A 24,758-nucleotide genomic window follows, 5' to 3' on the forward strand; every position below is an offset into this window, starting at 1 on the left:
GCGTGCAGAAGTCCCGGGTTCGATTCCCAGCCAGGGCACACAGGAGAAGCGCCCATCTGCTTCTCCACCCCTCCCCCTCTCCTTCCTCTCTGTCTCTCTCTTCCCCTCCCGCAGCGAGGCTCCATTGGAGCAAAGATGGCCCGGGCGCTGGGGATGGCTCCTTGGCCTCTGCCCCAGGCGCTAGAGTGGCTCTGGTCGCGGCAGAGCGACGCCCCGGAGGGGCAGATCATCCACCCTGGTGGGCAGAGCGTCGCCCCCTGGTGGGCGTGCCGGGTGATCCCGGATGGGCGCATGCGGGAGTCTGACTGTCTATCCCCATTTCCAGCTTCAGAAAAATACAAAAAAAAAAAAAAAAAGAAATAATTGTCTGTTAGAGAGAGAAGTGCATACATAGAAGACAGAAGCTAGGAAAGAGGGAAGTTCTCAGGAGAGAGCTAGCCACTTGAAATTTATACTCCAGATACATTTTTAAATCAGCATAATCTTCTTCGTACACCATGTCTTAAGGCAAACATGTGTGATATATCCAGTATTTATTTCTAAATCAGAATTCTTAAAAATACTTTTCCATAAAAATAATTGTTGAATCCTGTTCAGTAATTAATAAGCAATTATTTTGCCAGTATCAAAATATTACTCCATTTCTATCCGGACTACATCTTGTCAAATTATTCTTCAGAATCCCTTATAAAGCACACGTTCTTAATACCCATCTTTAGATAAAGAAACTAAGGGTTTGAGAAGTGAAGAGATGAACTAAACACACATAGCAAATATAGGACAGAGCCGAGGTGGGAACACAACTAGAACCTTCTAATTCCAACTCAATACTACAGATAATTTGCAGTATTGTCTATATACAGTGCTTCCTACTAGGTATTTATCCCTTTAATCTTTTTTTTTATTCTTCTGTATGAGATGTAGAGATGGAAGAAGAGAGTGGTAGGGCAGGGAAGTGAGCCTTTTGGCATAGCTACAGGAGATAAAGATGTTCTCAGCAGCTCTGAAAAGCATCATCTGGCATTTTAACTTGGGAAAGTAAAATGTTAAATTCATGGCAGCTTACAAAACAGTGGTTACTATACAATGATTACCATTAATTAACTTCACTGAAGAACTTGTGTCCATCTGCATCCTGAAGGAGCTTCCAAGTCTACTTCTTACCATCTGTATTCCATAAGTACTGCAAATCACATAATTCGCTCCTGACATTCTGTTTTTGATTATTAGAAGCCTTTCTGTGTCATTGCAATAGCTAGTCATACTAAACTTGTATGATTTTGTTAAGAAAGTATCATTGGAAAGTTGTGAAAAGAACTTCAACCCAAATATTGCCCACCTAATCCTGGGACCGATGCTAGTCTAGAACAGGTATTGCAGAATCCTGGAAAGTCAAACCTTTTGTAGGCACATATTCAAAGATAGCTTCAAATCCTTGCTATGTAATAAACAATCTCCACAAGGTTGGATTTTGAAGATTTCTTTAAACGTAAAGCATTCTTACCTTGCTAAAACAAAAGAAAGCAGACAAATGAATGAAACAACCTCTATTTCATTCCTGTGAGCATAGCTTAAGAAATACTGTGTACACAAAGCAGAAGCATTTCACAGGGAATGCATTAATGCATAACTGCATTGGTACTCACAGAGCATTAAGTCAGGAAAAGAAAGACATTTAGCAGTAAGCCAGGGAGACAAGTCTAAGACATTCATATCAACAACAACAGAACGTCACGTTTACAGAGATGGATTAATAACAAAGAATCCAGTTGAAATTATGATAATTATAACATTTCAATTTATTTTGGCAAGAAAAAAAGTATTGGGTTAATGTATTAAATTCCTAAGTCATAGTTTTTATCTTCTTATTACTAGATAATGTTCCTTTTAGAATTTTCACACCAGTAAACTATAAAACAAGGAAGATCTTAAACAAAAAGATATAGGAATAAAGTGCAAGTATTAAAATAGTTCGGTTTTGAAATCTAATATAATTTCTTGGAGATGTGACCAAGGAGGTCTTTAGTTATAGCCATCCTCATATCCAAACTCAGCTCAACACACTGTATGATCCCATAATACAATGAAAATGTGTTACATTTAATGACAAAAAGAAGTATGTTGACTTTCTTGCAGAAAAGCAAAGAGAAAAGATCATTTAGTTATATTCAATTTCAGCATATCTACCTTAGGCAAATATCTGCCTTAAGTAAATGTGTGTACATATTTATGTATACACATACATACTCAGGGGAATATCAATTGTTACAAAGCCCAACATTTATTTGCTCAAAAAAAATCATGCCTTGTTTAACATTCTGACACAGTGTCTGCAGGAAACTGAAACTAAAATTAGGAGTGTTGGGAATCAGGTTTGGTTAACAATGTTTAGAACAGCACACTCTTCTGTCCAAGAGTTTAACTGCAAATCTGTTAACAGGTAAAATAAGGAGATGGAACTAACTTTTGGTGGTTTTCCACCTATCCCATGAATACTGTTTCCTCTTCTTAAACATTTCCCAATTAGTAAAAAAAAAAGTACTCAAATGATTAATCTCAGTAGAAGAAAAGAAAAACCAGGTATACCATTCACTCAAAAAAAAATTTTTTTTTTGTTTTCACTTGTGGAAAGCGTGAGGTTTACACAGGAGACGTAAGGCAGAGGGGTTCTTGATGCTGCAACAGGGTCAGCATTGCTCCTGGGAGCTTTTTGATTGCCAGATCAATGGATGCAACTGTTCCACATTGAAAAATGCCTGTATTTCACATGACTTTTTTGTTTGTACTTGAAAATACTTTATTATTGCCCTGGCCGGTTGGCTCAGCGGTAGAGCGTCGGCCTGGCGTGCGGGGGACCCGGGTTCGATTCCTGGCCAGGGCACATAGGATAAGCGCCCATTTGCTTCTCCACCCCCACCACCTCCTTCCTCTCTGTCTCTCTCTTCCCCTCCCGCAGCCAAGGCTCCATTGGAGCAAAGATGGCCCGGGCGCTGGGGATGGCTCCTTGGCCTCTGCCCCAGGCGCTAGAGTGGCTCTGGTCGCGGCAGAGCAACGCCCCGGAGGGGCAGAGCATCGCCCCCTGGTGGGCATGCCGGGTGGATCCCAGTTGGGCGCATGCGGGAGTCTGTCTGACTGCCACTCCCCGTTTCCAGCTTCAGAAAAATACAAAAAAAAATACTTTATTATTAACACAGAGAGGCAAACCAAAGTTATTTTACATTTGAGATCTTGCTTATATTTTAGTATTAAATTTTAAATTAACTGCAAATTTTAAATTTAAATATTTTTTATTCCAGAATAGTTTTAGATCTACAAAAAAGTTGCAAAAACAGTACACATAGTTCCTGTATACCTCTATCCATATTCTATTATTAACAGCTTGCACTACTACGATACATTTGTCACAACTAAGGAACCAACACTGGTATACTGCAATTACCTAAACTTTACACTTTATTTAGAGTTCACTAGTTTTTCCCTAATGTGATTTTTCTGTCCCGGGATTCTATCCAGGACATCATCATATCTCTTTTGCCTCCTCTGGGTTGTGATTTTCACATATTTTCCTTGTTCTTGCTAACCTTAACAGCTTGGAGGAGTACTGATATTTTGTAAAATGTCCTTACATTTGTGTTTCTCTAATGTTTTTCTCATGCTCAGAGTGGAGTTCTGGGTTAGGGGAAGATCACCCAGGTGAAGTGCTATTCTCATCACTTTATATTACGGGTACGTTATCAATATGCCTTTTCACTGATGAGGCAAACCCTGATCACCTGGCCAATATGGTGTTTGCTAGGTTTCCGCACTGTAAAAGTTGTTTCCCCTTTCCACACACTATTCTTTGGAAATAAGTCACTAAGTGCAGCCCACAATCAAAAGAACGGAAGTTCAGTGTCAACTCCTTGTGAAGAGGGTACCATTACAAATTATTTGAAATTCTCCTTATGGGAGATTTTTCTCTTACCATCATTTATTTATTCATTTAGAGATTTACTTACATCAGAATGGACTTATGGGTATTTATTTTATACGCTGAGTTGTATCCCAATATCACTTCTGTTGCTCAAATTGTTCCAACTTTAGCCTCTTCCATAATGACTCCCAAGTCTTTAACATGTCCTCTTTGAGCACTACCTTACTTTCTGGCACTATAAGATGCTCCAGGCTTATCTTAAATAATCCCTTCCCAGTCCTAGAATCTTCCATTTCTTCAAAGAGCGGTGGTTCTTCCCACTAACTCATCAACTGGAATCACCAGGATGACATACCAAATGAGTCTAACCTGTACTACTCTGAATACTCATTCCACTGTCTATCAGTTCATCTACTCTTCCATTTTCTTGTACTTATATGGAGTGTCTCCTGAACTTACTATTTTCCCTAAATCCAGATATGTCCACTATAAATAGGCAAAAATATCAATTTGTGTCTTCTCATTTAGTCATATTGAGACTATATAGAAACCTATTTTATTTTATGAAATTTTCCCCTTTTTGATAAAATAAGGACATTACAGGGAATTTTAAAAAATATGTGAATAGGTAGGTTATATTATCTATTTTATTTCAGGAAACATTACATAATACTTGTTATATAAAGGGTTTTGGGGGCCCCAAAAGATTGATGTAGGGAAAAAAGAATAAGGTAGACTACAATGTGTGGACTTGATTTGGATCCCAATTTAAGGGGGAAAACTGTAAAAATGTTTATGACATTTATGAAACTATAAATTTGAACAATTACATATTTAAGGATATTAAGGAATGAACTTTGGTATGACAATAGTGTTGTAGGAATGAGTGTGTGATATATACCTTGTGAAGTCTTTATTTTTTAGAGATATATACCTGCCTTAACATTTTGTGATTTCATTACTGGTGTTTTGGTGGAGAGAAAAATGTTACCTGATACCAAGGTTTTATTCTACTGTATAATTTTCTGTGTATGTTGGTCACACGTATAAGAGTAAGCTGGCAAAGCAGCCTCATTTGAAAAAGCATCTCAGAATTAGAAAACATTTCCTTTAAATATTAAATTACACATATCTTAAAATAAACGTTGATGGAGATTCATGATATTACCATATTTAAAATTCTATCTCTTACCAGATCACTTATTAACATAGGATGTCAACAATTATTTCAAGGAAAAAAAAATAAAGTTCTCAACAACATCCCAAAATAAAATAAAATTAATTTATATGGATTTTAAAAGAGAGTGAATTCTTTAGAAGAGATAAAGTGCTTTATATAATCAAATGGACAATGCTAAGGCAACTTGAAAATAGTTGATAATTACTAAAGTTCACAGTTATTTTTTAATGACTATTGTCCTGGGTATTTTGGTAGCTTTCATGCAAAGTAAGACTTCAAATCATTCTCTCCACAAACAAGGAATAATTTAAGCTGTCTTTAAATATTTTAAAACTTCCAGTCAAAAGCAAATTCACCCCAGTTCTATTAAAGGAAAACATGGAGACATAATAAATATAATTTTTGTGTTTTTACTCTGACTGAATCCAAGTTTAAATTCCTAAATATATACTAGAATATATTTTAGTTACAAATGTGTATCATTTTAAATATGTACAAATCATGTGTGTCATTTTAAATATGTACAAATATAGATAGAATTATACCTATCACTACCATTTGACAAGTACTCAACTGATCAAACATCTCTAGCTCAACTTGATCACTCCATATTTTGCATTGATTTCACGAGCTTTTGACTAATCACGGTTAAATTTCTTCTAGCACTTAGGGTACTTTTGTGATTCACTATGCTATCGGTCTATGATGAAAGTGTTTCCAAAAAAAACAAAAGAAAACAATCTGAAGGGAACAATTACCATTTCGTAGGTAGGTAAGGGTTTCAGAGCTATAGGACTGTAATGAATAAAGCCCGCTATTGAAAGAAACTCTAATGAAATGCAGATGGCAGTACTAAGCACTGCTAAGTAAATCTGAACAATAGAATATAACAGAATCCATTATTTCTACTAAAGTGTATGCTACTCATGGTCATCTATTATCAGGCACTATGTACTTTTACTGACAATCTTTTTAGAACCAAACATCTCAGCTCTGGGTTTGCAGTGGCAGTGGTCAGAAGTAGATCTTTTGTCTTAAGTCTAGACTAAGCAGAGGAGAGCATTAAACTCCTGGGGTTCAAATCAAAATAAGAAAAATATCACTAAGACTACAGCACTATGTGGCATCTTTGTCACTTGCTATAGTCCTATTCTGAGAAGAAAAACCTCATATATATACATACATACATACACACACTCACAAACATACATATTGGTTTCTATATATATATGACATATAGGAACCGGTTAGAAATCTTTCAAATTCTGCTTCTTCCAGAATGCTTACTCTTTATTTATTCTTCAAAATATGTATTGAATATCTCCTCAATAAATATTTGGATAAACAGGAGAAGTCCTTCAATGTCTAAGCAAAAGCTTCTTCATCTGTAATATAGGAATAATTCCAACCTTTCAGGGTTAAGGTAGGCATAAAGTAATGCAGGGAAAACATCATGCACAGTACAAGGTACATAGTAAGCACTTAATAAATATTATCTATTATTAGTTCTGCCTCTGAAAATTGCTAAAAAAAAATGCAACCTCTTTCTAAATTAAAACAAAAAGCTGACATTTATCATGCACTTATTATGTACCAGGCATCATTTTAAGCATACCATAACCCTATGAGGTAGGTAATATTATCATCCCTATTGTACATAAAGGAGAAAACCTGGCAAGTTACTTGAACTCTCCCTCACTAAGTTCACAGCTCTAGGAAGTAATGGGGTCTGGATATAACTAACTCGGGCATCTGATTCCAAACTCTTATCATATGCTACGTGGTGCCAATTTTTAAAGGGTAGAAAATTCAGGAATTTTTTGAAAAGTCAAGTTTAAAGATAATTATGTACAAACCTGATCTGTGTCCTTCATCCGTGAAAGTATACATCTAATCCAGTAGGGGAAAACAAAAGAGTTGATGTCAACCTAATTCCATCACTGAACAGCTGTACAATCTTTGTTGAGCTGCTTAACTTCTCTTTACCTTACCTGTGAAAAGCTGTTAATAACTGTTCGTTATCTCACTTGTAAGGATTACCAATAATAGATGTAAAGTGAATTATACCTTTCCAACTTCGGTGAATGAGGGGAAGAGACAAGCTATAACACAGAATGTTTGCAAAAATATTCCAAAAATCATGACTCTAAGTGTGCAGAAATTCTAACTAAAAATGCAACTCATCTCTAGCTAGCGTATTTACGGTATGAAAATGGCTCCTGGCAAAGTATAATACTTCTGGGTCAAACAATTTTTTTCCCCATCTTGTTTGCATTATTAGATTTATCAGCAAACCCTTCCTTCACATATTTAAAAAGTAAACTTCCACTGAAGCCTACTGAAAATATCACAAATCCCAAATAAACAGGATCTAAATTAACTTATTTTTACCATAAATATACTTAAAATATGATGTCTAGGGATACACTAGAAAGAAAGCTTATCTAGCTTTAAATATTCCATAGAACAAGCTTTTCTCTGTGTGTGACAATTCAACAGGAAATGGAAAATTAGAAGGTAAGGGAAGAAACAGCCTTCTAGATGAGAAATCTGCCACTGATTCAATGCAACAATGATGCCAACACAGACTGCCACAAAACTCACATCGCGCCACCATAAGAGAAAAAGCACCTAGCCCTGGCATACACATTGAACTTGGTTTGCAATAGGCTCCAGCAAGCAGGGAGGAAAACTAGCAACTGGACTATATGTCTGTGTTAAGCATCATTAGTTAAAACTCTACAACCCTTTTTATGTTTTTAATAGCCTAGTGGCTTGTTTTGAAAGTGGAATGTAAATAAATTGCACAAAATTAAAATATGGATTTTCTGCTCAGCCAGGAAAAAAACTCCCATATACACATAGAAAACATATCAAAACTATAGCAAGAATTCAGCTAATGTTATTGAAATTAATCCTTCAGCATAATTACTTAAGGCAAGTATTTTTGCAGGTTTTCATTAATAAATTACATTATATGTTGCACAACTTGCTAGAAAATATATTTTCATAAGCTTTGGTAACCAAGTTGAAACAAAGCAAAATGCAGGATCCAAGCCAGGCTTCCATTGACTTTTCTGTAGATATTACTTGAGAAAACATGTTGTAAGCCCATTTTTAAAATAGCAGATGTAGCTGAAACAAAACAAAAAGTTCAAACAAAAATATAATATTGGGAAATACTAAACATCAACTGACAATATGGTTTCTCCTTATCTATCATGTTATCAGAGGACTAGCCAAACCTATCTAATAAGTCTAATTTCCAAGAACATTAATGTCAACTAAATATCAAACAGGTAAGTGTGCTATATTTGATATAAGTTATGCAATGTTTTATGGTGGCAAATTATAATACATTAACGCCATTGTGAATTTTGGTTTATTGAATAAATTTTGATTCTTAAAATAATTTTGTTTTGACAAAGTGTTCATCAGATGAATACAGAAAACTAAAACAGCCATTATTTTACTTTAGTGAGATTTAAAATTCATGATTTTATGCAAATACCTGCAACCCTTTCTTTCCTGAAATGTCAATAGTATCATAAAGATAATAAAAACCTCCATGAGAATTAATAATTATAAAGTAAATTGATCAAGAAATTAAATATATCTTTAAAGCCCCAAAATTTCTATCATGTTGAATAGTTATTTGTAATTCAAATCAGGGCAAAATTGCAATCCACTATTTTGCAGGACTAGCTAGAATATTTAAGCCCGGCGTTACTGTTTTATTAAGAGTTAACAGACTGGCATACTTATGTTAAGGTCTTAAAATTTTCACTTATTGCAGTTTATATTTGAAGCATTTTGAATTTTGGGGGAAGAACATGCTTTATTAGAAACATATCTCTGACTCCCCTATTACTGTTACTACTATCTATCTAGAAGCGTGTAATTCACTAAATGCACAAGACACCTGTATTCAACAAGTTAATGCTTTAAATAACTCTCTACATAGGTTCTTAACAAGTGTCCTTTAAAACGTAGTCCAACTAAATTTATATTTAGTTTAAAGATTAAAATGAATTTTTCAAGAATCAGGAGAGATGGAAAATTATATAGGAATGTTGATTTAAGATGCATCATTAAATATCTTATGCTTATTCCTATTAATACAAATGTAAAGTCAACATAAAATATAGGATAGTGGTTCTAATTAAGCTAAAGGGCTATTTTATTAAGTTAACCAATAAAGGTCATTTTCTTCTCACAAGAGAAAAATACATTTTAATTTCTTATATGAGCTTTTTTAAAGTTTTATAAAAAGATAGGCATTTTATCAATTTCAATCTACCATGTGTTCCAAAATGTATAGAGTTTTCTTTAATTTATATTTTGAGTTCTTTTAAAAACACCAAAATGAATAAACAATTGGCAAGTTTGCCTGCAAAATAATAAATGCGGCCCTGACTGGGTAGCTCAGTTGGTTAGAACACTGTCCCCATACGCCAAGGTTGCAGGTTCAGTCTCTGTTCAGGTCAGCCATGTGTGTCTTTAATCTGTTTGTCAGTTTTATTTTTACATTAATATGTATTGTTATTTGATGAGGGCAGGGACACACAAGAATCAACCGATGAATGCATAAATAAGTGGAATAACAAATCTCTTTCTCTTGTACTCTCTCTTTCTCCAGTTCCTGTCTTTTTAAAATCAATAAATTAAAAAAAAAGAAAGGGGATATGTTTTAATTTTAAACTAATATTTGCCTATTGTGTTGGCTTATTAAATGATATCAGCAAATAATATTTATAGCACATTTGTAATATTTATAGCATAAACACAGAAGTATTATGAATTCATTGAAATGATTAATATTCCTGAACCAAATGAATCTAAACCATGACTTAGATCAGTCTTTTTCAACTGCCTGTTTGCAAAAGAAATTTTGTGCCAGTCCACAAGAGTTAACCACCCTGATGTTGTATGAAGGCTTCTCGGTTATTGGATTATAGACCCAATGATTATAGACTCTATAATCTTCATAAAATATCAGAGTGGTTAACTCTTTTCCTGGCGGACCGGCACCGGTCTGCAGACTGGCGGTTGAAAAACACTGATTTAGATGGCTGACTTGGCTAGAGTAACACAACTATGAAATATGGATAAAGTAACCCTAATTCCACTGTATTCTGGCACACAATATACAACTTGGCACTGAAGTATCCATTAGAGCAGTATAAGGGACTTTACATGCATTCTCATTTAGGAAAGCAGACTTGCTGACAGACAAGAAATCTGTGGATAAATTTACTTATTCCTTCACTCAACAAATATTTCCTGAGTGCCTACTTTTCACCATATACTTCTGTTGCTCTCTTATGCAGAAAAGAGGTGGTCCTTGTCCTCATCAAATAACAATACATATTAATGTAAAAATAAAACTGACAAACAGGTTAAAGACACACATGGCACCAGGACAGATATAACTGAGGAATTGAGGTGACTCAGGGAATGGAGAAGGCTTTCCTGAGGCTGAGATCTGAAGGATGGGCAGGACTTAACTGGGTAAAGAACAAAGGTAAGAGAGAACATATTAAGTGCAAAAAGCCTAGCGCTGGGCAAACAGAAAGAAGGCCAGTGTAGCTTACCTCAAAGGCAATAGCCAAACTTTCAAGGGTCTTATCAGCCATTTTAAGGACTTTGATCTTTATCCTAAAAAACAGTGAGAATCCATTCAACTTTTTTTCTTTTTAAGCTAATGAGGGTGAGAAGTGAAAGAGTAGGATGGGAATCACTCTTAAGAAGTTCTCCCTGACTACAGGTTTATGGATCAAACAAACGGAAGTAAAATGCTATAATTACCATGACTTTGGCTGAAAGATATTTGTCACTTTCAATGGCAGAAAAAGGGGAAGCAGAGTATATTAATTTTACCTTTTCATGATCATGTTATCTTCCCTGCCAGGTAAGTATTTTTTTTGTGTACCTTTTCTAAACCCAACAACCACTTCTCAAACTTTTCCACTGCTGTATTCATAATCCTGAAGGAACTCATAACCCTGGGAGGTCTGGGAAGTGCAGCTTTAAACAGTGTGCTGCAAGCCTAGAATGCCTGTTAAGCCTCTGGTCTCATCTTTTAAAGCATGCCAGTGTTGCTTTCTGCAATGTGAACATAATATCTATGTTTATTTTAATACAAAAATAATGTTTTAAAATACTTAACAAAAATCAACTCTGACTTCTTTTGATGTTTTGGCTTCCACAACCATAGAAATGTACCATTTTAGGGAGCACAGGGCTATGGTGTGTATGAAGAATGTGAATTCACTTACTGAATGTTCTTCAACACCATGATCCTCTATTGAAGACTACATTTGCTGTACGCTAGCTAAACACTAAACCATGACAAAATCAGAAAAAAGAAAAGCTTTAGGCTACATTTTTTCAAATTATTTACCCTTCCTTTCCCCTCTCCTTTATATATCAGTCCTGATGATCCATCCTTCTGACTCTTTATAGAAGCTAATCCTTCACCTTTCACAATAAGAGATATGTGTGAGGTGCTATAGGGAAGTCACATAGAAAGCTAAAAAAATCATTAAGAACAAATTAAGTCCTAATCTGAGGTCACTCTGCTGTAAGTGAAAATGAGAATTTATCATTGGTTTAAGAAAGCATCAATATTTAAAAACCTATATTCATTGTTCATATGAAAATGTGGATCAGTGAAATTCTAACTATCCAACAACATAATGTTAATGATGTAATTAATCTTCATAGAACTCATTTTAACATTATTTTGAAATTATTCCTGAGAAGCAGATTTGAAACAGCTGTACCAATTCAATACGCATTCTTTGTGGGCTTGTTTTTGGCAGCCAAAGTTTTATAATGTGGTATTTATTTAGAGTCAGGATATGATGAGAGTTTTATTGTCTTTGTGAAATGCAGATTTGTTCTTGTACTTTTTTGCCACCTACTCATGGCTCCTCTCTCACTTTCCCTCTACTGCCCAACTCTCTCCTTCAACCAAACAAACCTAGACACAATCCCTGTGGTGGTTAATCACCCCATCACAATACTAGAGTATCTTGCTGTGCCTCTACATTTAGAATACATCGCTCTTAGAATATGCCTTAAACTGCTTAAAAACCCCACCTTCCCCATGGATTCCTTCCTGACTTATTAAAATCACCATCTTCACTTTCCATTGGTGCTTGTATAAATATGAAACTTTAAAATTTGCCAAATGTATTAGTTGATACTTGTCTCTGTCATGGCATAGGTTTGTTGATGTCACTGCCATCCCTTACAGAGACTAATTTCCCCGAAGCAGGGAAAAATTTATTTAAAATAATCCATTTAGGTACTTCCATTAAGAAGTATTAGGTAAATAATATATAAGGACCTGAATACATAAACATAAATAAACTTTTTTCCTAACCTGTACTAAATCATGAGTGCTACCTTAAAAAGCAAATGTTAATGACACTATAAATAAAACTGTATTTCTTGTGATCTAAACTTTACATATCAAAAAGGTAAATTTCATCCTTCTGTAAAATGACAAGAATTCCCAATTCAAAGATGTCAAATCCAAATGAGGTGATTGTTGGTGACTATCTAGTCACATTGCAATTGAAAAGAAAACTAATTTTTCAAAAAGGAGTGAAAGGATCATTTTGATCATATATTTTTTAAAGCTCTGCAATGTATACGTCGCAGGTTCCTGCCAGGATTATTTCTGATCTCACTCTCTCTCTCTTTCTCTCTCAATAACGTTTAACTCAATTTTATTTTTTTTTACATTTTCCTTCATCTAATTAAAATATGACAACCTCAGCTCTCAGTCCTATGAGGGGAAAATTACTAAAAAGCATTGTACCTGTCAATTCTTTACCTCATCAGATACATTCTCCTTTACAGCATTGAACTTTTTACTAAATAGTCTTTATTTCATAACTGCATCTTCCTCTTTTATAGTGTTGCATGCAAAATGTTGGTTTTATCATTTTTTATACCTGAAAAATGTGTTCATTTCCTTTTTTCTTTTTCCTTTTTGTATTTCATTTTCTATCCTCAAGATGGCTGAGTCATCAGGACAGAAATCAGAAGTCAGTGAATGCTTCTTAAAGAAAATGGCTTATATTACACAGAAAAGAAGAGAACAGTTAGTGGTTTGAAAAGAGGCTGTCTTTAAAATTTAGATTATTTTAGGGATCACAATAATACAAGAATGGACGCAGCAAAGTCACAGAGACCATAAGAGAAGAGAAAAAAAGTGGAGCCTGTTGCATGACTCTGAAGAAAATATTCCATTTTATTTGATCCAGAAAGGGATTAAGATCATTGGTAAAACGTCATGAAAGAAGCTAGTTCCAGAAAACAATTTTATCTTAATGGATATTTTGAAAGAGTTTTAAAGCTGGAAAAGGTATGAGAAAAAAAAAAAAAAAAAACAACCCTGGAATTACTGGGTGTTACACTGACAAGGAAAATTAATAATAGGAATCCTAAAGCATTCAGAGGTTTTCTGCTATATTTCAGAGGGCAAAATAGTAGTCAAATAAGTACAGATAAAGAGTATTTTCAAGACCTGCAAGTGAACATACAGGAACGCAGAAAAAATTTTAGAGTAATAGATTGAGCAAAAATTAGAAAGTTATTGGCCAGTTTTCTACCTCCAGCTTTTTGCAATTACTGCTTTGCTTTTATTTATTGTAAAAATGTTTGTTTTAAAATTTTGTTAAAACTACAAGAGGGCTGAATGCAATCTCCAACTGAAAAAAAAAAAGTTGGTTTTAAATGCTAAATGGTTTTGATTTTCTCAAAGATATTTTTATAAAATTGATTTTTAAAATTCATTTTACTGTCTATAAAATATTTTCAAATAGCCAAAAGTATTATCAGAATAATGGATAATATTACTGCTTATTTAGTGACTCATGAAGAGTTCATATATTTACTGGAACTAACACTGACACTGTGTCACATCAAATTTTCATTGTCAACAGAAAATTCAACGAGTACTGTATTTTACAAATAGTGGGGCTGGGGGTGAGGAAAAACTGCAAGCAAAAAATATCTTTACCAATAATCAATGTAAATTCAATATCTGTCCCTCTCAAATATATTTTAATAAAAAGTAACAGATCAAAAGGCACTGCAATGCATAAATGGTTTTTTGTAAATAATCTTGAATATATGCTACCAAAGTTTAATAATCTGGGCAGCCTGTGTCCCCCCCTCCCATTTCCCTCTCTGCTTAGTCGGTTTCAATACCACTTCTATAAATTGTCTGGCAGTATAAATATACGGCCATGCTATTCTTATGTGCTTAATGATTTCTTTTTTATTTCGTAAAGAGAAAACCACCCTAGAAAGAGTATAAGGCATGTACCTTACTATGCAGAGTTATAACTTATTTATGATTAGGACTATTTGAAAGCATATGCTGCTACATGCTTTAAATATTGAGGGTGAAGAAACTGTCACATTAAGAGCATGCTTTGAAGAACTCCCACAATGTTGCATTGCTTAACAGTCCTATTCAATCTTTGGTACTGTCTTTATAACACTATACATTATACAACACTAAATGAGGTTTAGTCATTCCGAAGCTACAGTCTAAATTACTTGACTTTTAAACATTATTGCATCTGAGTAAAGGGTGAAAAGGAGCTTTTAAATGTGTTTTGTAAAATCTATTTGGGGGGGGAAATGTAGGGAGGGAAAAATTAATTAGGTAACAGTGTAAGTTACAAGTTGAGATGTTTGTTTCACTCAATTATTTTTAGTCCTGTTTTCTAATAGTATCTCAAAAATCAAATTTATATGAAGATTATGGAAATTTCATCAGTAACAGTCTGGATTCTAAATATACAGATAATGACATCAGTTAATCTCTTCAGTCTAATGTGTTCAAGGATACACAAATTCCATCATCACTGATCTTTTCAAAGAGCTCTAAAATGCGTCACCAACAGGTACAGAAATTAGTTATTCAACTTGAATATGAGTCATTTAAAAACGCAGCTCACAATGTTAGCCCAACTTTAAAGAAGCTGCATTTCAGGCTGGAGAGATTTTTAAAGCACTAGAGTACTGGAACAGTAATAATGTGTGTCAGAATATGTGCATCATATGTTCTACTTGTTTCAGTGGACCTAAACTGTAGAGACAGGGGAAACTGCAAGAATACACTGGGAGGGTGGGTGGTGAAGAAGATGGAGTATGCAGCACTCACTACAAGCATCATGGGAATTTGTGAGAGGTAGTCTTGATGGTAACCTGACTCCCATGGAGCCAAGACAGCTTTGCTTTGAGAATTTCAGCAACAGACTCAAACTAAAGCAACCTTTTAGGCAAAATCAAAGAAAGGGTTTTAATTAAGCATTCTGGCTTCTTGCATATACCCTGCTCTTTCTTCCATGACAGAGAAGACAGATGTTTGTCTGTGTCTGACAATGGGGGGGGGGGGGGTTGGTGGGAATCTAGGAAAGCAGAATTTCAATAGCAAATATGAAAAGAGAAGAAGAAACAGAAAGATGAGGCACTGCAGGACTCTGTCTTAGTCATGGCACCGTGGCACGTTAGCACAATGCGCCGCACACAGAAAGGCAGTCCATAATTGATGAATTCGATTTCACTCAATACACTCTCATTTGTACTGTGCTTTTCAGTTACAAAGCACTTTCCCCATATCAGAGAAGAAAAACGAAGTAAACGAGGAATAAATGGCGATATAAGGGAACAGAGAGAAAGCAAATGGATAATAGAAAATCTACAAGAATAAGCAAAAAGCTGTAAAGGTCTGGGAAAAGATAAAAAAATAATTGAGTTTCTCCCCGTCGTTCTCAATCACCTGCCGTCGCCCCGCCCCACCTTTCGTTCTAAAGTACCTGGGTCTTGGAAAGTCTTCCTACTAAGCAAGCCCTAAAACGGGGCTCCCTCATTTCGGAAAACACATTTTCCTAAGATTCTCGTCCCTGCCTAATCTACCTTGAGTTTGTGACTAGGAATAAACCACGAACAAAGCTCTAACATCTCCTAAGTGTGGCCAGGAATCATTTAATTCAGTCCCATTCACCCGTGTCAGCACTCCCCAAATCTTAGGAATGTTAAGGACGGGAGGTGGGGGAAGCAGTGGTCGCGAGGAGGGGATTCTCTATAAGCCCCTTAACTCAGACAACAGAGGGAGATAGTGAGGCAGGAAAGCCCGCGGACTAGCGAAAAACCCACGATTGCGACTGGGAGGGCGAGTGTCCAGAAGTATGGTTGTTAGAAATTGCCAGGGAAAAAAGGCGGAAAGCCTTCAAGATGGAAGAAATGAGGAAGAATGGAATGCGCATCACCTAACACCTGGCGTCGAGCCCCCAAGAGAAAGCCCTGAGGTCCAAAGCTATAAGCGGCCAGAAGAGGAGGCGGCAAAGGACGCGAGGGGATGCGCTGGAAGGAGCCCACAGGCACCAGCGCGGATGCTGTCGCAGGGGAAGCCTGTTTTCTTCTCCCCAAAGTAGAGCATCCCCGGGGCATCCTCACCCCAACCTGGGGGAGAGGGCTCGCTTCCCGATCCAAACTGGGCTGGCTGCGTCCTGACCCCGTTTCCGTGGGCTTAAAAGTTGCCCGGAGAGTTGGCGCTGGAAAAAGCACCTGGCAAGGGCGGCCCCCGAGGGGGCGTCAGGTTTCCAGGAACAAAGGGGCTTGGGAAGGGGCGATCAGCGGAGCAGGTCCCCTGGGGCCTCCTCCCTAAGAGGAGAGACAAGGGTCACCACGTCCTCCCGGCCTGGGGGCGCCAAGGAGAGCGGGCAAGCGGGCAAGATGCGCTGCGATTCCACCGCCCGCTTTCCAGCCTCCCAGCCTCCCGCGCTCTCCGCGCCCCTCTCCGGCTGCGGAGCGACCGGTAGAGACAATAGGAGACCGGGATCCCGGGCCCCGACCAGCCCAGGAGGACCCTCAGTGCCCCCCGTGCACCACGATCGGCCGGGCGGGAGCCCCGATGGCAGGCTCCGCCGTGGCGGGCACTCTGTCCCTCCGGCGCGCGGGGACTCCGCGCCCCAGGGCCCCGCGCCCTCCGCACAACGGGCTTTACCTTTCATCCAGTCCACTACTTGACTCGGAGACCATTTGCTCACCGGTTCCATGATCAGGGCCATGGGCACCGGGTCGGTTCCGCGAGGGGTGCGGAGCTCGGACACAAAACGAACTCCGCAGTCCGGGCCGCCCGCAGGTGGGATCCCTGGCCGGCCGCGGCTCGCCGGGCGCGCAGCACGGAGCAGGCGGCTTTTGTGTGTCGGGTCGCGAGCCGCAGTGCCTCCGAGCGCAGGGCGGGCAGCGGCGGTGCGAGCGGCGGGCGGGAGGGCGGCACGCTGCGGTCGCGCCTCCTCCAGGTCCTGCCGAGGAGGCGGCCGCCCCGCCTCTCCGCTCGGGTCCCTGCCCCTCCGGGGCTTCAGCTCCCGGCTGGCCCCGCCGAGGGTCGCGACACTCAGGGAAGGAGCCGCCGCCGCGCGCCCGCAGCCAACTTGCCCGCTCGCCCCGCGCGCGGGAGTGAAGCCCCAGCACGACGAGCTGCCCGGCGGAAATGACGAGGGGCCTCCTGCCACCCAAAATATCTCTCTGCAGCCCTCGGGTGCGGGGCGCGCGCCAGAGCCCCCCGCCCGCTCGCGGTCGCGCGGTCCCGCCCCCGGGGCCGACGGCTGGCGCGGCCCCGCCTGCGCGTGCGCGCGCCTGCACGAGGCCCGAGCCGGGGCCGCCCGTCAGTCGGGCAGGTGCGGGCCGCCGGCCGCCGCCCCGGGACAGCGGCGCGCGGGGAGCGCGTGCGCGGCGGCGGAGGTGGCGGCGTCGCAAGCCCGAGCCCGGGCCAGTCAGTAAGTCGGGTGCCGGCGGCGGGAGCACGGTCCCGAAGGGCCGGAGAGCCGAGGCGACGGCGGCGGGACAGCTGCCCACTAGTTGCTGGGGCGGCGGGGACGGTACCTGCCGCCCTGCCCCGAGGGGTGGGGGACTCCGCCGAGCGCGGGAGTACGGCCGCAGCCTCGGCTTTCCTGGCTCCCGTCCTTCCCGCGCTCCGTGGGCCCCCGAGGTGCGCCCGGAGCCCGGCACACGCCTTCGGAGACCCAGACGGAGACGGAGACGGAGGCGAGGAGAGCCGCGGACGGCAACCGGGCTCCGCCAGCCAGAAGCGCCGCGATGACGAGGCAGGAGGCCCGGGGCGCGGGCCCGGGACCTGCCAGTGCGGTGGTGCTGGTCCCGAGACAGGACGGCCCACGTGCCTTTTGAAGGGCTCTGTCGGCTGCTCGGCCAACTCCTCCAACGCCGAGGACGCCCAGTCCCTATTTTAGACAATTTCCATTTGTTTTCACATATTCTTTTATAAGAACTGAAGGGGACCCTGAGATTTAAAATGAGTGACAAGTTGTAAACAACGTGATTCTTCAAAAGTTATGTGCTTCACTTACACGGGCTACTATCCAGACCTTAGTAAAAGACAGTTCATGTAATGGGGCTTCACTTTAAACCACAAATAATGAATCCTGTAAAGTATAGCTGTAAACTCGCTACCACCACATAGACATGTTCTCTTGGTCATTCTTAAATATCTGTGTTCAATAAACAGAAACTTATTTATTTCTATAACCATTTCAATAATGTCAATAAGTTTGGCCAGTGCCTGCAGTAATCCCTTTTCTCTAGTTCAATTGCATGAGATGCATACCTGCCACTTTTCTCAACTGACAGTGGTTGTCATTCCCCACCTCCCCTCCCCCCACCCCCCACCCCCGACAGAAAAACCTGAAACCACAGTAGTTAAAATATGTTGATATTTTCAGGCTGATGATACAAACCAAGTAAAACTTAAGGTGGCCTGACTGTAGACTTATTTATCAAATAATCCAAACTTAAAAGTATAAGGGAAATTTTGGAAAGAAACTTAGACTAAACAAGCCTATGCTCAGAGGATACAGGTATAGCACCTTTCATCATCTAGATTATGGTTGTGATATGCAATTTTTTATTGGCTAACCAGTTATCAGAGGTATTTTGAAGTGCTTACATTCCAACTGAGTCTCAGAACTTCGCATCAATATTTCTAGAGAGATCATTTTTAGCATATAGGGTAGTTTTATGTTCAGAAATAAATGTAAAGGGATGGATGCACTATGAATTACTAGAGGTTACAGTGAGGGGGAGATGTTCAAAGTAATTTTATCAAAATAATACTGGTAATAATAATGAACATTTATTGAGCACTGTGCCAAGTACTTTACACACATCCTCAAAACAGCTCTATCATTAGCCACATTTTACAGGTGAGAAAACCTTGGCCATCACCTTCAGTTCCTATCCCCAGAGCCTATTGCACATAGTTCAGTAAATGTTGAATGAATTAATGAATAAGGTTTCAAGAGGTTAAATAATCTGAGGTCCTGACACATGATTGTAATATCAAGGTAAGGTGATTCCAGAATGTGAGCTTTTAAAACTAGTAAGAAGGGTTTGTATCAGTGTCACAAAAAGAACAGTAGTTTTGGAGGGGGAAGGCCCATTGAATGTTATTAGAAAGTTAACTACAAAGGAGTCTGAGAGTCACTTTGAGTGTTCCTGGCCAGTACCTAACCAGCAATGTAGGAAGTGACCACATTTGTCTGAAACACTTCACTGCATACCCTGACTAGGTTTGCATGACAAGCAAGCAGACTATTTATCATATTTCAAAGCAAGTTTAATGACAGGTATTTGCTTAATGAGTGGAATATCAAATGCCAAAGAACAAGATGCAGCAAAAGAAATATGTATTTCTTGAAAAGACCAGTGCCAAAAGAAATGGGAAAAAACAGAGAAAGGCTTTTGAGGAACACCCTACATCAGAATTAAGTTGTACATGTTGTCCTCCTGTTTATGTTTCAGTAAGGAACTTGTTTAGTCTATTCACCTAGATAACTATAATAAAATTCTAAGATATAAGAATGACTAAGGCAAAATGTGCGTGTAGAGTTATACTATCTAATTGAGTTCACCAAGGCCCTAGGTATTTGTCCCATTAAACCCTCCTTCTTGAGGTTTCCTGCACAAAACATACAAAACAACATTTGTCTTTGGTTTTGACAATACAATTGGCATTAATTAGTTTACTTAATCTGTTTAGAACATAACTGGCTTTTCACTCTAATATTCTTGACTTGAGGAGAAGAAATAGGAAAGGATTAAATCATCATTGCTTTCACACTTTTATTCTTAACTCCAAATGACTCAGCTAAAGGTTTCCTGAATTTTTCTCTCCACAACTTTTCAAATAAACTGGCTTTTAGATTCTTTTGATTATTATTTGAAATGTTAATGTCTTGCCTCATCTCTGTAAGTATAATGTAATGTGATTATATACAAACTTTAGGAGCTTAATTTTGCCCCATTTTTGTAAGTGTAGTATAGTGGGATTATATACAAACCTTGACAGTTTAGTTTTGCCTTCTCTTAATGCACAATACAATCTCAAAGATTAGGGAAAAAGGTATGTTGTCATAAAATCCGCCTGACCTGTGGTGGCGCAGTGGATCAAGTGTCAACCTGGAACACTGAGGTTGCTGGTTCAAAACCCTGGGCTGCCTGGTCAAGGCACATATGGGAGTTGATGCTTCCTGCTATTCCCCCCTTCTCTCTTTCTTCTCTCTCTCTCTCTCTCTTTTGGTATTTTTCTGAAGCTGAAAACGGGGGAGGCAGTCAGACAGACTCCCGCATGCGCCCGACCAGGATCCACCCAGCACGCCCACCAGGGGCGATGCTCTGCCCATCTGGGGCATTGCTCTGTTGCGACCAGAGCCATTCTAGCGCCCGAGGCAGAGGCCATAGAGCCATCCTCAGTGCCCGGGCCAACTTTGCTCCAATGGAGCCTTGGCTGCGGGGGGAAGAGAGAGACAAAGAGGAAGGAGAGGAGGAGGGGTGGAGAAGCAGATGGGTGCTTCTCCTGTGTGCCCTGGCCGGGAATCGAACCTGGGACTCCTGCACACCAGGCTGATGCTCTACCACTGAGCCAGCTGGCCAGGGCCATCCCTCTCTAAAATGAATAAATAAAATCTTAAAAAAATAAAATCCATATCAAAACATAACACGCTAAATAACGTGATGTCACACATATTTCAACAATTTAGATATAAAAGCCAAGATGATTCTGTGGAAGCCAACTTGGATTCTTTTTGGAAGGAAGCAGAGGAGAAATATTAAACTAATTAAATTAATTGGAGACATAAAACTCATAAGGTATTTGCAAACATATCAAAATAAATCATTTTAAATCATCTTTTAATTCAATTGTTATAGTTTTGTCTTTTTTATTCTCTCTCTAGATTTCAATAAAACATTAAAGTCTCTTGACCAAAATATTTCCAGTTAAGATTTTATAGTATACGTAATGAGTCTAAATACTTCAGATATGGAATTCACAAAGGTCTTCTGACTGGAATCTAGGTGCTCAATGGATCTGACTCTTAGGAATTGGATCAGATAAGGAGAAGTCTTCTCCTGGAAGAAGGACCTTCAAGCCTATTGTCTCTTTGGGGCCAAAAAAAAAAGGAGTACATAGTATGAATGTTTCTTCGGGAGCTGTAAGCTGAGTATCTCTAACTTCCACAATTTCCAACATAGGTTATTTTATAGAGGCCTTAATCTTTATTTCCCATTTATATTGCTAAGAAGCTTGCTCTGCATCAGAATTCAGATATGCCATGAAAGATATATTTAAATGTTTTTCAATTATTTAACATTTAGACAAAATGTCTTGCAGTATGGTGATTTTCCCAGTTTGCGTAGATGGTGTATGTGGTTTTTTTTTTTTAATTCTAGCTGTCTAATTTTAGTTTTTCCTTTTTTAATGAGTAATGGTTTATCATGAATGATTTTCTCTTTTATCTTTCATGTTTGAATAATTAGTGAGAAATGAAAACACAGAACAGCTATGAGGTTAGTCGATGTCCTAGAACAGAGGAAAGCATAGAAGCCCTCTTCTTTCCACTTAGTTTCGCCCAGATCTTTCCTATAGTTTTAAAACCAGGTGTTCTATGATGGACAAGTTGTATACCTTGCTCAGAAACATTATCTAGGCAATTTTAATAAGACTAGTGGTTATAAAACACAAGTTATTCTCAACAACAATATGTAAAACTTGCTTCAGAGAAAATTTAGCAAAATTTCTGGAACAATGTTTTCATTTCCTTGCAGTGTAATTCAGCTAACAGCTATGAATAAAGAACCAAAATCTCTGATGTAACCAATGACCAGATAGCAATCTGTCTATGCCTCCAATAGTCAGAGAAGCAAGTAGAAAGAGACCTTAACAATAAATGGGTCTTTGGTGTGCTGCTCTGGGCCAAAGCTCGCTTTAGATTATCAGGGAAAAGCACCCAGAGAGTATAATTAAATTAATAGAATCCTTTCTTTGCTGTTCTGCCTCTAGGGTAAACTATTAAATCAAGTCATGTCCTTTACAGACCAAGATTTGCAGCAGTCATTTCTGGGTGAAGAGAAATTGGCTCTAGTTGAGGTTATCCCAGTAGGGATTTTAAGGGCTCTTTCCAGGTCTTCCCTGCTGTATTAATAATAGTCTAATAAAAATCCTAGAGCCCACCTAGATTAGGAAAACTAGTTTTCTAATCCATCAGGGAATTAAGCCCTAGCCCATCAGGGAATTTTCTGCTGCACTTAGCAGCCATTAATGAAGAACATATAAATGTATTATTCAACAAACATGTTTTAAATGCCACCAATGTGCTGGCCCAAGTTGTATCCTTTGATCAGAAAAAATTAGCTTGATATTGTAGCTGCAGAGATGAGTAGGATACTCAGGCTGGTAGAGGAAAAGGAAACATTTACAGTTAATTTAATAGAACAGGGTGTTAAATGCAGTGATAGATGTGTTAAGTACTATGTGCCAAGGAGTACCTAACAGCTGGGGAAAGACTCTATAGAGGGAATAATGTCTGTTATAGGTATTAAAGGAGGACAGCCAAGCAATAATACAGAAAAGAACTTAAAAGTAAAAGGATAGTATGAGCTTGCTTAGGCAGAGGCGCAGTGGATAGAGCGTTGGACTGGGATGTGGAGGACTCAGGTTTGAAACCCCGAGGTCGCCAGCTTGAGCGGGGGCTCATCTGGTTTGAGCAATGCTCACCAGCTTGAGCACAAGATCGCTGGCTTGAGCAAGGTGTTACTCGGTCTGCTGTGCCCCCGCGGTCAAGGCACATATGAGAAAGCAATCAATGAACAACTAAGGTGCCACAACGAAGAGGTGCTTCTCGTCTCTCTCCCTTCCTGTCTGTCTGTCCCTATCTGTCTCTCTCTCTGTCTCTGTCACACACACAAAAAAGACAGTATTAGCAAAGTTACAGAGAAGTACCTGGAATGCTGGAGTTGAAAAGCAAAGCAAGAGGTGACTAGAGATGAAGTAGGAGGGGTTGGCAACATCTAGGTCAGGGGTAAAGATCAAACTAAAGGATAACAAAAAAGATAGAAGTTATTGAAGAATTTTAAGCAATGAAATGACTTGGTCATAGTTATATATTTCTGTTTCATATTGTCTGGAAGCCGTGGAGATCATAAATTGTAAGGGCCAGAATGGGAGAGGGTGTCAATTTGGTACAGTAATGAAGTAAAGAAATGACTTGATTCAGAAATAGAGTAGCACGTGGAGATGGAGGAAAGGGAATAGATTAAATAAATACAAAGGTGTGCAAAAGTGGTTAATAATATGAATACAATTATACAATAATTAATAAATACTACAATGATAAACTTTTGTGTATCACAACTGTAAACCTACTTTTGCCCACCTCAATATTCAGGAGAACTTGGTGTTTGATTAGATATGAAAGATTAGGGAAAGAGCAATATCAGGAATAATTCTCAAGATTCTAGCTGGGGTGAATGGGTAAATTATTTCTTGTCCATCTAAAATAAAATATAGAAGGAGCAGGTTTGGGAGAGGTAAGGAATCTGAGATACTAGTTCTGTTTTAGGCATTCTAAACGTGAGATTCTTGTGGAATAACTGAGAGGGGTTTCCAGTAGACAGTTTCTGCATTCCCATATAGGAATGTGAAGCTCAGAATGAGCTAAATATACGGATTTGAGTCACTACTAAAACAAGAATATGAATGAGACAGGGAGAGTGTGAGAAGCCCATGAAGAAAGCACAGAGAAGAGAAAGAGAAAATTAGTAAACTAGAAGAAGAACCAACAGAATGTGTATCATAGTAATCTAGTGAAAAAAAAATTTTTTCAGGTAGAAAGGAATGGAAAATTGTGTGAAGTGCAAAAATGATGTTGCAGTAAGATGTGAGAAGAAAAATCTGGTGGTTTTGTCAGTTTGAACTGGACTCAGACTGCATAGGCTTGATATATAGGGCATTAACTTTTTCACAAGCTAATTTTCCTTCTACACAGCCCACCTATGTGTGTATCTTATTCAGATGGCTCCACAATGAATGATAATGATTCTTCAATTTACCACTACTACTTGCATAATCTTATGATGCAATCCCAGACAATAATGATGACCCCTACTCTTATTACACTTTTGCCACTTATAGAATGATGGCATCTTTTTTTTAACTTTTATTAACTTTAATGGGGTGACATCAATAAATCAGGGAACATATGTTCAAAGAAAACATGTCCAGGTTATCTTGTCAATCAATTATGTTGCATACCCATCCCCCAGAGTCAGATTGCCCTC

At 38.9% G+C, this 24,758-nt stretch overlaps 1 protein-coding gene across 4 annotated transcripts in view; it reads right to left on the reverse strand.

The window, feature by feature from the left end:
- The window catches only part of CNKSR2 (connector enhancer of kinase suppressor of Ras 2), a 257,480-nt gene extending 240,193 nt beyond the window's left edge, over positions 1-17,287 (reverse strand). For 3 of the 4 annotated variants that reach the window (XM_066248700.1, XM_066248697.1, XM_066248701.1), the window contains exon 1: positions 17,131-17,287. In XM_066248700.1, the coding sequence (XP_066104797.1) occupies positions 17,131-17,194 (64 nt within the window). In that variant the 5' untranslated portion in view covers positions 17,195-17,287. Of the gene's footprint in view, positions 1-6,949; positions 7,011-17,130 lie in introns of those variants that run through there. The other variant, XM_066248698.1, reaches the window with a different exon arrangement.
- Between the last annotated feature and the right edge of the window lie 7,471 nt (positions 17,288-24,758).

Source organism: Saccopteryx bilineata, chromosome X (assembly GCF_036850765.1).
Source record: "Saccopteryx bilineata isolate mSacBil1 chromosome X, mSacBil1_pri_phased_curated, whole genome shotgun sequence".
NCBI lineage: Eukaryota > Metazoa > Chordata > Mammalia > Chiroptera > Emballonuridae > Saccopteryx > Saccopteryx bilineata.